At 40.9% G+C, this 12,481-nt stretch overlaps 1 protein-coding gene across 1 annotated transcript in view; it reads right to left on the bottom strand.

Annotated features, from left to right (window-relative positions):
- LOC113391580 (ankyrin repeat domain-containing protein 50) overlaps positions 1-12,481 on the bottom strand; it is a 60,194-nt gene that overhangs the window by 5,830 nt on the left and 41,883 nt on the right. Inside the window, exons 19-34 of the mRNA XM_064219995.1 lie at positions 7,287-7,438; positions 6,481-6,624; positions 6,192-6,371; positions 5,616-5,686; positions 5,047-5,228; positions 4,792-4,933; positions 4,524-4,714; positions 4,223-4,321; positions 3,759-3,942; positions 3,421-3,601; positions 3,187-3,256; positions 2,799-2,945; positions 2,109-2,192; positions 1,748-1,888; positions 895-1,013; positions 163-287 (exon numbers count right to left, since the gene is read on the bottom strand). Coding sequence (XP_064076065.1) covers positions 163-287; positions 895-1,013; positions 1,748-1,888; positions 2,109-2,192; positions 2,799-2,945; positions 3,187-3,256; positions 3,421-3,601; positions 3,759-3,942; positions 4,223-4,321; positions 4,524-4,714; positions 4,792-4,933; positions 5,047-5,228; positions 5,616-5,686; positions 6,192-6,371; positions 6,481-6,624; positions 7,287-7,438 — 2,212 coding nt within the window. The remainder of the gene's footprint in view (positions 1-162; positions 288-894; positions 1,014-1,747; positions 1,889-2,108; positions 2,193-2,798; positions 2,946-3,186; positions 3,257-3,420; positions 3,602-3,758; positions 3,943-4,222; positions 4,322-4,523; positions 4,715-4,791; positions 4,934-5,046; positions 5,229-5,615; positions 5,687-6,191; positions 6,372-6,480; positions 6,625-7,286; positions 7,439-12,481) is intronic.

The following is a 12,481-nucleotide window of genomic DNA, read 5'->3' as shown; positions in this document are numbered from 1 at the left end:
AAGACGCCCAAGGAAATTACTTAAAGACATTAATTAACACGAAGACTTCTTAGGTATTCCCTACAGCTACACTTGCAATTACACTGCCCACTCTCCTTTAAAATGGGAACACAGTAATAGGAAGTGCTGCTCTCTGTTGGTAAGCACTTCACCGATGAGTACCTGAGGCGGCAGTCTCGCTCGAGCGCGCAGTCCTCCGGGATGGGCTGCTCGCAGTCGGCGCGCCGGCCGCGCCCGCAGCGCGCCACCTGCTGCGCGAACGACAGCGGGGGGGGCGCGCGCGCCGCCTGGGGGGGGGGGACAAGTCACGCACATGCGTTGAGTATTTTTATTGTATACGGGGGTGGACGAGCAAATGGGCCACCTGATTGTAAATGGTCACCACCGTCCATTAAGAAATAAACATTCCTTTTATTGCCAATCCGCCACCGACATTGGAATCTAGATGTTATACCCCTGTTCCTGTAGTTGTATCTGGTCCCTCACCCTCAACCGAAACACAAAAATACTAAGTATTGCTGTTTGAATAGAATATCTGATGGGTGGGCGGTACCTACTCTGGTGGTACTGGAGACGGGCTTGCATAAAGCCCAACCAACATGAGAAATATATATGTACTTTCCTCATCTTATAATCGGTTGTCGGGTGACCGATGGTTTTCAACAACAGACTTTTGTGTGCTTTAACTGTATTTATAATTCGGTACTCGTGGATGTATAAAATCATCAGAAGGAACACTACTTCTGCAATACGCGTCTGACAACGCATTGGAGCAGCGTGGTGTAACTCAAAAAGAAACATTCCTAAGGAAGAAATGGTTTTACCTAACAGTTTACAAACATCTAAAGGTTATTTGTTAAATTAATTTAGGATAGTTGAAAACTCTATAATTACTTTATCATGCGGCATTTCTTCGGTCTGCTCGTGCGAACGATTGGATCCACCCGTCATGTTGGAGGACGACTTGGTCGAATTCGAGCTGTGGACGCTCCGGCGTTTGTAATCTGGTGAGCCTACAGAGAAAAGTATATTAATTTACGAGTTTCCTAACGAAGCTTAGGTATAGGTTTTAGGTATTTATTTATTAAAGTACCACCAACAAAATTACATGTGGATATTTTACGTAAAATTTATCTATCCTTAGGTTGCAATTATACATATAATTTCATCTAAACGTAGTTAAAGCTAGCATAAAAAATAAAACTATACGAAAACGTATAAGGCTAAAATTAAAACTCAAACTAGGACTACCAGTATTTAAGTATATATGAATTTATAAAACATAAGCTAATTAATAAAAATAGGGTAACTTAAAAAAGAAAAACAAACAAAAGCATATATAGGTATAAAATCTATAAGAAAGAAATTTGGATTGAAGCAAACTTGAACTCCAGGGAAGGACATGGGCTACTTTTTTTGCCTAACACAGGACAACCAACCCCCTAAAATGCGAGCGAAGCCGCAGGAGACAACTAGTAGAACCATATGTCCTTTCTTGGGGTTCAAGCTTGCATCATACAGAATTTAATCAAATCAGGTTCAGTGTATTAGCCATGAAACCGCAATAGACGTGCAGACAGACAGAGAGAGTATCTTTCGTATTTATAAAGTTAGTATAGATTTGAAAAAGTTAATGAAGTAATATTTATAAAAAATAAACTAAGACCGACGTGCGATCACACACGGACAAGATACTGATAAAACATTGTCAAAAAAGACTCTCAGATTGAAAGTTATGTTAACGTACCAGTCCTCCCGGGTCGCAGCAGGTCGTCGGCAGGAGGGGGGGCGGCGGGCGCGGCGGGGGCGGAGGGCGCCGACCACCGCTCCAGCAGGCGGCAGATGTTCGCGTGTCCCGCCCGCCAGGCCACCTTCGCTGGGGTCCGGCCTGGAATAACATATATTATACATAAGTTCCGAAAACAAATTATATTTGCCAGTGGTCAAAATGACGTCATAATGACATTAATACATATGTCCTTATAGACATAAGTATAAATTCCTACATATATATAAGGTTTAAACTTTTAAATTATAAGATACATCGATTTTGTTGACAGAAAAATGTTCAATCAATAATTTCATAATGTTCGTTAAGTACAGCTTACCGCAATGATCAGCTTGTAGGGGGTCAGCTCCGTGCTGTAACAGCCACAGCACGCACTCCTCGTGGCCCTCCTGCGCCGCTATACCTGAAGATGCACGAAAGTACAGTCTAATTTGAGTCGAAATAGAATTATAATAAGTTACTAAAAATCCAAGATTGCCAGTTAAAGACCATTGAGTCACCATGCTTATAATTAATATTGACTATTCAATTTTGCTATCAAAGTTGGAGCAGTTTTATCGAATTAGCTTTCATTTCTAAGCTTTCTTCCCAAAACCGCGGGGCATCTTAACAGAGTGATATGACATCGATAGGCAGTTAGTTAATTTAATATAGCATGTAAAAGTACAAAGTAATTACTTTGTTTGATTTTGGTGGAAGGGCACTGTGCGTCTGAGCAGGTACCATCTTCCTACAAGATATTGTACCGCTAAGCAGTAGTACTTAGCATCGTTGTGTTCCGATTCGAATGGTGAGCGAGCCAATATATCAGGCACAAGGGACATAACACGTTAGCTCCCAAGGTCGAGTGGCGCATAAGCAATGTAGAAATGGTTACTCTTAAAGCGTAAACGGCCATGGGCGACGGTCATCTACTCTCAGCTGGTCTATTGCTTGGCCGCCAACTTATTTAGAATGTAATTTATCATGTGACCTGAAACACCACTACGGTCTGCTCTTTGTCACGTACCGAGCGGCGTGGCGCCCTGCGCGCAGACGGCGGCGGGCGCGGCGCCGAGCGCCAGCAGCGCGCGCAGCGCCGCCGCGCGGCCGCGCCACGCCGCCGCGTGCAGCGCCGTGCGCGCGCAGCGGTCGCGCCCGTCCACCGCCGCGCCGCCTGCGACGGACACGCGGCCTTTTAGATTTCGTTCTTGTCGATCAAACAGGTCTCACTCAACTCCAGAGTGACGTGATGTTATCTCTCAACGACGAGTAAAAAAATCGTGGGAAAATACTGTCATTAAAAATTCGTGAGGTAAAACCACCGTTCCGCTCTACAATTATCTTCGAATTCCTTTTTCGACACCCGGATACGGAACCTCATCTCCTCCTCAGATAGGTTGTCAGGGTTAGCTCACCGACTTTGATGAGCATGTTGACCATCTCCGTGTGACCCTGCCACGCGGACACGTGCAACGGGGTTCGGCCCTGAAACGGACGGACAGTTTAGTCACGGTTTAATTTAACACGACGAAGCCGTCCCACATCCGTCTCCTTCGTTCAATATCACTCTGATAATCTGATGGAACGATCAGAGCGGGAGCTAGCTACCAGCTTAATGACACACGACACGCCAAGCGCCTCGGGCCCACCTCGGTGTCGCCGCTGTGCACGCTGGCGCCGCACGCCAGCAGCTGGCGCGCCATGGCCAGGCGGTTGTCGAGCGCCAGCACGTAGAGCGTGCTGCGCCGGTCGGCGTCCAGCGCGTCCACGTCGGCGCCGCGCGCGTGCAGCGCCGCCACGCTGGAGAAGTGCCCCTCCAGCGCCGCCAGCCTGCGGACCGCGCGTAACTTTGTAATGTCAATGTATAATGTAATTAGGACGACGTTATGAGTCTTTTACAAATAACCATGTACAATAAGTACTGAGTACTACTTATGATGTCTAACGTTGTGTGTTTATAAACAAAATTTAATTATTAAAAAAATACCTTAGAGCCGTTTTTCCGTCATGGGCTCTTTGGTCTACCGGTGCTCCCCATTGGTCTACGAGGATCTCCACGAGACGTGTATGGCCCTCCTGCGCGGCTAGCATGAGGGGGCCCTTGCCATCGTTATCCGCTTCGTCGACCTTCGCCCCAGCTTCCAGTAATGCCTCACAGACTTCCACGTGTCCTATGATTATATAAATGATAATATTAATCAAACGACGACTTAAGAATTAGTTTCTTTATCGGCGAAGTTATTACTATTTAGTATCAGCCATCTTGAAAATCAGCCATTTGTTATATAATTGTTAATTGCCTTAAATTGACAAATAAGACAGATGAAACTCTTTATAAGTTAAACTCTGTCAAATTGCGGACAACGGGGCACTTTGATATTACACATATATGATATTAAATCTTATGCAATGAAAAACAAAGTTTAACTTTCTTTAAATATGGTCAACAACCTTCAAAAGCAGCATAGTGTAGTGGAGTCCATCCGGAGTTATCACGGTGGTGTTCGTCCAAGCCACGATCGAGCAACTGCCGTACAACCTCCACGTTACCTATAAAAAACATCTAATTTTATGCAATAGTCTGGAAATGTCACACATTTGGGTTAAGGGTCTTTCAAGGTTCGAGGTTTTTCGAACTTCTTCCACCCTTGCACACTTCACCACCGACCACGAAATGAATACTATAAGAAATCAAGAAGTCTAAGAAGAAATAAAATTTCGCCAAACAAGTAAACGTTCCGCGTCAACTCACCCTGCGCGGCGGCCGTGCTGAGCACGGTGCGGCCCTCCGCGTCCATGGAGTCCACGCAGGCGCCCCAGAACAGCAGCAGGCGCACCGTGTCGGCGTGGCCGGCCGACGCCGCCGCCCACAGCGCCGTGCGCCCCGCGCTGTCGCAGGCCTCCAGGTCCGCCTCCGCCTCCAGCAGCAGCTCGCAGATCTCGCTGAGGACATTCGACCCGTCAGTCCGCCAGCTCGTCCGCAGACAACCGCCCCCTTCCCCCTCCGGGCCGCCACTCACGTGTGCCCCTCGAAGGCGGCGACGAGCAGCGGCGTGGCGCGGTCGCGGTCGGCGCGCGCGGCGTCGGCCCCGCGCTCCAGCAGCAGCGCCGCGCACGCGCCGCCCGCGCCGCACAGCGCCGCCACCGCCAGCGCCGTGCGACCTGCGTTTTCCGCAAATGTAGTCGGCGATTGCGAAACTCGAGTTCAACGTACGGGATACATTTTGTATACTTTTTTCGAGTACAGTTCCAGAGACTACGATGATGACACTTACCGTCGTGATCGGCGTGGTCGGGCCCGGCACCGGCGTCCAGGAGTAGCCGTACGATGTCGGCGTGGCCCATGTAGGCGGCCGCCATGAGCGGCGTGCGGCCCTCCGCGTCGGCCCGCTCGGGCTGCGCCCCGCCAGCCAGGAGACGCGCTACCACCGCCTCGTGACCGGACCACGCCGCGGCCCTGCTCATTGATGTCCCATAAATTAAAAAAACCTAAAAAAATTGCGTCCCCGGCGACTTATATTAAGACATAATCAACTGCTCGGGAAATATAGATTTATTTTTAAAATTAAATTTAAATCTCAATCCCATACGAGCGGAGAGAGTTAATGTGCTGGATAGAGGACTTTACGTGAGCACCGAGACAAATGAGCCTACCATTTACCATAGATGTGACCAGGATTCTTGTATTTATTGTCAGAAAAATCCAAGAACTACAATGGACTAGATCCATATTCAAGGCCCTAAAATCGTGTAGTATTCGACCGGATTAAGAGAAAACGCGCTCCTCTTCCATCGGTAAAACTATCGAGACCAAATTTCTTGAGATCACTGGAAATATTCTTACCGTAAAGCAGTCCGATTGTCCGCATCCACACAGTCGACGTCACATCCGTGTTCCAGCAAAACGTCCACGACCTGAAATAAATATTTCTTAATCAAACATTACTTTAGTTTTAAACAATATATTGGATATTAAATGTCTATAGAGGAGCGCAAACCGGCGGGATCATGTCGCGTGGCTTGGCACTTGCGCTGGTGTGCCAAAGTCGCACAGACCGGTCGTTCAAAACACGCTAGCGTAATCGGAGTACAATTTTAAAGACCTACAATAATATGGCGTCGAGAAATGAAGTTTTACTTTCAGCAGATGGAAAAAAAAACGAAAATTAAGAACACTTTTCCGTATCCAGAAAACAGTTGTATAGTCAGAAAAGTACATAGGTTAGTACTTATTATAGTTAGCATTAGAGCTGATACTTGTTTGATTTTTATAGAAAAAATACAGGCCCAGAGCAGAGACTGGGTCCTTGAACTATACTATCTTAAATATTATTTTACTATGGTATATGTTGAACGCGTGATCAAATGCTTATCGTTTTATGGTGTACATAGTATGTAATTGGGAGGGTTCGGTGCGCACCTCAGTATGGCCCGCCCAGGCAGCGGCTCGCAGGGGGCTCCAGCCGTCGCAGTCGGCGGCGGCGGGCGAGGCCCCGGCGCGCAGCAGGGCGGCGGCGCAGGCGGCGCGCCCGCTGCGGGCCGCCGCGTGCAGCGCCGTGCTGCCCGCCGCGTCCACCGCGCGGCACAGCTCCGGCCGGCGCTAGACATACATAATACCATTTAATATAAATTAAAATCCAAGTATATAGCAGCAAAATTGACCACTTCCAATTCGATGACCATTTCAGTTATAAATTAAAGCCAAATACCTTCAACAAAGCGATCAAGGCCTCTTCATCCCCCCTGCTCGCCAGCTCGTGGACGGTACTGGGGTCCAACACCAAAGCGTCTTCGTGTTCATCGCCGGTTCCGTCGTTGTTGTCCTCGCTTTCGATCGCTTGGTCCGTTGACAGCTGACGAACAAAAACTTTCCTATTTATTTGACCATATTTATGGACTCTCTTGTATCCGATGATATCCATATAAATCGAGTTATAACTCATTCATTGTTAGCGTTTGTATGAAGGTTTCTAGCGTAAATACTCCAGCATTTATCAGATATGATTCTGTCATGAATACCCTACCCTGAAGGACCCTCTATAGGAATCAAGTTATGGTCGAAACCTTTGCATTAAAGATTTTTTGTCAAAAAAGCATTGATAAATGAGGCATATTACTCAATACAAGATTATACTAAAGATAAAAAAGCGTGAACTTAGCATTCACTGATTTCTAGGCGGAATATATAAAAAAAAATATTGTACTTTACTGATATACTCTGTAATTAAAATGATGGAGAAGAGTAACTACAAAAAATATTTAAAAACGTAAACAGAATTAAAGTAAATTGTCTTCGACAAACTCAAAATCTAACTGAACTGATGTATACTATTTGATATTAAACATTTCATTTAAAAAAGGTTTCATCGTTTCGACGCCAAATGTAGATGAGTGACTTGCAGTTTACAATGAAATGAAATAAAAATAAAACCAGTCATAGGTTTCTAAATTCCTAAAAAATATTTTGAATAAACGCGAAGTTGACGAACCCGCTAATAGTCACTAAGTCACTTACCAAATCGTTGATATCTTCCTCTGGCTCAGTGGGAGCAGAGTCCGTCCGGCTGAGCTCCAGCAGCGCCCTCAATACCCGCCTGTCTCTCGGCCATCTGGTACTGGAGCCGTTCACAAGTTCCGGCATTATGTTCTCTAGGGTCGAAGGTTCGACTGTGGACAAATATATTAAAATATCAACTGACAATCAACGACAGCCAAAACTATAAAATAGGGCATTTAAGGAGACGTTTGTTTTGATATTTGTACAGTCGAAAAGACCTGGTAGTTGGAACTTGAAACAGCTCAATCTTAATAGAAAATCGCAGACCAAACCTGGAATTCAACTCTGATATAATGCTTCACTGTCCTTAGCACAGTGACGCGTAATAGAGTTTTCCAAAATTTATTTGAATTGTGTCGTATGTACATTATTTTGGGTAGTCCACTACAATCCATATTTAGGACATATCTCTAAAATATTTAGTGTAATGTAAAAAGTGAGCAGTCACTCTGTATGTAAGTCATTAAATGGATGTAATTTATTGGGAGTTAAATTTGATACTCAGACGAATATCAATCTTCGGGTACGTAAAGATGTACCAGAAAAATTAACTTTTATAAATTCACATTCAATCTTGGAGCTAGAGACTCTCTTCGGGATGTTTTTAACAAAGCAGGAATACTCACTGTTGCGTCAGAATATATTTACAACAATATTATGTATATTCACATTAGCATTGATCACTTTGATAAAATCAGTGATAATCATTGTATGTGCACAAGAAGTAAGGATAAGCTTATAACGCCAAGTTTCCGACTCCGCAAATTCAATAAATCCTTCTCGGGGCAAGGTATTCGTTTCTATAATAAATTTCCGCAGACATTTTTAACTTTGCCGTTTCATAGATCCAAATCATTTGTAAAAAATACATTGGTAAAGAAGGCATATTATTCGATACAAGATTATATAGATGATAAAAAAGCGCGGAGTTAATGCTTGTTGACTTCCAGGCAGGAGACATGACATACATGTATAATTGTATTTAACTAACATGACTGTATTTTTAAATGTTGAAAAAGAGTAGCTACTGAGTTTCTTGCCGGTTATTCTAGGTAGAATCTACATTCCGAACCGGTGGTAGCTTCACTAACTATAGTTTGTTAAATGACGATTCAAAAGTGCTTGTAAAAGCCTACCTGAATAAAGTATATTTTGATTTGATTTGATTTGACTCCTCGAGGGAGTGAAATAGGGGCCACCGGTTTGTGTGCAATAGGTGTGTTTTTATAAATTTCGTGAGGATAAAGCCAGTGGTTCAGCTAGTATTATATATATATATATATATATATATATATATATATAAAAGATAATTGTATATCATTTAATGTTTTCATTATATTTGAGTTTTATAGCTGTTACGTTCCCCCTTTGCTGTACATGAAATAAAAAATGAGAAAGATCCATGGAATTCAAAAAATTAATACCCAATAACCACCTTCGGACGATTCTGCGTCGATTAACATCAATAGCAAATCTCTCAGATATCTACCACCAGACACACTGTAAGTGTAAAAATAAACCATCTTTACACCGCGTCAGTGCGCCACTAACTTTGGGAACTAAGATATTATATCCTGTAGTGAGCTGGGAAATGGCCATAGACATTGGTACGGTGAGAAATATAAACCATCCTTTACATCGGTAATCGCTTTTTGAACTAATATGTTGTATGTCGTGTGTTATGGTTTAACGACTCGGTTATACTTCAAACCAGAACACACCGACAGCAAGTTGTTGTTTAGTGGGAGAATTTGAGGCGAGTGCGTGGTACAATTTACTCAATGACAAAAAGCAATATGATATTTGGGTTATATTCGAATTAAGTTCAATGAAAATAATCAATAAAAAAGAAATGAATCAACGCGACAGGAAATAAAGCTTATTTTCCCGCAAAACAGCACAACTCCTTTGATAGTTTAGCTGGAATAGAATGGACGTGTAAAGCGTGCTTGCCTGTCACTAAACTGTTCACGTGAAGTGCTTAAATGACGTACTTGCGGTTTTTTAGTACTTAGTTTTAGTACTTAGTTACCTGTTAGGTTTTGATGATTTATAAATTTAAAATATCGATCGTTGTAAGCGCTCGACTTATACGTTACTTGTAAACACAATTGTAGTTCGTCCATGTGAACGCAGTGTGGTTCTTTTTTTTTTAATTGTAATGTTATTTTTTTTCACTCTACGTGACTTCATTGAACTAAGAAATCTTGCTCGTGGGTTTAATTTAAAAAAGTCAGACTATAGATATCATGATATTTTTTTTATGATATCGGTAGGCGGACGAACAAATGGGCCACCTGATGGTAAGTGGTCACCACCGCCCATAGACAAAGGCGCTGTAAGAAATATTAACCATTCCTTACATCACCAATGCGCCACTAACTCTGGGAACTAAGATATTACGTCCCTTGTGTCTGTAGTTACACTGGCTCACTCACTGCTGTTTGGCGGCAGAATATCTGATGAGTGGGTGGTACCCACCCTGACGGGCTTGTACAAAGCCCTATCACCAAGTATGATATAGATTTCCGTAATGTCAAGACAAAAATTCCAAATCAATTTTTACAATACAATAAAATATTAATGTTAAATTTACTAATTTATAGATTTCAATTGTTTGTAAAAGAACATTTATAAAGAAGGCATATTACTCAACACAAGATTATATAGAGGACAAAATAGCGTGGAGCAAATACTTGTTTTATTTCAGACAGGATATATTAAATACTATTAACTATATTTAACTGATATAACTTTTTATCTCAAATGTTGGTAAAGAGTAATTAATGAGTTTCTTGTCGGTTCCTCTCGGTAGAATCTGCATTCAAAACCGATTGTAGATTTAATTTTCTAAAATGACGATTCAAATGCCTACTTAAATAAAGTATATTTTGATTTTTGGAGAACCAGTGGTAGGTAATCGGCTACCTAATGGTTAGTGGTCAACACTACCCATAAACATTAACGCCGTATGTACTGTTAACCATATCCTGCATAAACAATACGACATCAACCCTGGGGGGGAACAGCATTAAGTCCCTTACACCTGTAGTACTGACTCTGACACTTCAAACCGGAACGAAAAAACACAAAACATTGCTGTTTGGCAGTAGAATAAATCATGATAATGGGGTGCTTCCTACCCAGACGAGCTTGCACACACACAGCCCTACCGCCAATAAAATAATAAACAAAACAATACATACATATAAAATCATAAATATTCATCACATCTGCAATCGTAAAACTCTTGTACACACTTAAATCACACATTTTAAATTATCAAAAACCAATCACAAGTAAAACAAACGACCACAGCACAACCTATGATTTATTTTAATTTAATTTAATTAATTATTTAATCATTAAAGCGTCTCTCCCTTGTGACCTGCAGTTCAATACTAATATCCTAATAAGGGAGGCGTAACATCATATCTTATTAATAGACAATTTTAAACTCTACCGCATTGATATAAAGTTGACATTTAAATAACAATAGCTTATATTGTAATGACAGGATATGATAAAATAATAAGCTGTAATTGTAGATTAAATATAAGCAAATAATATCGCCGAGACTTTGTCGATATTTAATTAATATATCGCTCATAAAGTTTTTTTTTTTTTTTAAATATTTAATGAAAAATTTTAATCTTTGCACTCCAAACGAGAATTGTGAGAATTAAAACGTAATTATGCACCAATTTAATTTGTATTTGTTTCTTGAATTATTATAATAACATATTTTCAAATTATCAACAACAGTATTATCAGAAACAAAAACAAATAAAATAAAACTACAAGTAACCCGAAAGTATGACGTACTTAAGCAACGAGAGCAAATGTAACTTTAAGCCCTTGTTGCCACAGTGATTTATATTCGCGAATAGTTTTGCTAACTGTATCTAGTACACAAACATATTTAGTTCTTAATACACATTTGGTAGAGCTTTGTGCGAGCTAGCCTGGCTTGACTCACTCACCATATATTCTACCACCGAACAGCGATACATACCGTTGGTGTGTTCAGGGTGAGTGAACCAGTGAAATCACCGCTTACCACGGGGTAGCTTATTTAACAGACTACCTGTTTATGTCAAATAATAAAAACACAAAAATCGTTTTTGTATATGGATGAAATTAAATTGAATTTAAATTTATTTTGTTTGTTTTACTCTAATCTCTTATTATATTATAATAATAATAATAATTCAATATAAATTAATAAATACATTTCGGACATTCATTCAAAATAATATGCATAATATATTTTTTTATCGTATCGACGTAAGTAACATAAATATTTATATATGTAGAGTTTAAGGAATCTCTGAATTAATCATTTTGCGATACGGACTTCTAAGGAACTGATTGTGTTATTAAAATGTAGCAAAACAAATACTGAATTCCGACAATAATTTTAGGCGATAATGCGAATTAAAAACGTTTTAATAACCCCACAGCTGGACAAAAATTTAATAAAAATGTTGATTGGACAACTGATGTTACGTTAGCTATGGTTGACAATTTACCATTTATTTTTTCTATTTAAAAATTAGGTTAATGTATGTTTACAGTAAACTGCTAATTATTAATATATTTAATTGCTTTAAAATTAAACGTAAAATTAGTCCCGATTACAAGGAAAACAGAGGAATAGACTTTAGACCGATGTTTTTCCGTGAGATAAGTGTCATTTAAATGTAAAACGGGATTCTTTGATGAGTGGTATATAACCGCGTACCAGAATACCTTGATATTTTTTTTCAACATAATATAAGAGAAGTTTAAATTGAAAAAAAGAAGTCTGTTGAAAAAAAATGGTTTAAAACGCATGAGTGTTAAACCATGGGTGTTACGGCTACATTACTGTCAATATACCCGTTCGATTTGAAAAAAACACTTGTAGGCAGGGTCAGGGTAGAGTTGGTGACCACTGACCATCAGATGTATATCATCATTAAAAAAAAAACTGTTGCGTTACATTGCGCTATTTATTAAGAAAAGTTATCCTAAACTTATATTACATATAAACGAAAAATTGTGCGTCAATAACTCAAAAATTACTAAACATATCGGTAAAAGACTATGGCATGAGGAATCTAACACCGACCACATTACCCCCCCCCCTTCACGTGGTCAAAATAGACTAT

Source organism: Vanessa tameamea, chromosome 30, assembly GCF_037043105.1.
Source record: "Vanessa tameamea isolate UH-Manoa-2023 chromosome 30, ilVanTame1 primary haplotype, whole genome shotgun sequence".
Lineage (NCBI taxonomy): Eukaryota > Metazoa > Arthropoda > Insecta > Lepidoptera > Nymphalidae > Vanessa > Vanessa tameamea.
The sequence above is the reverse complement of the archived record's forward strand: the minus strand, read 5'-3'. Positions and strand labels throughout refer to the sequence as shown.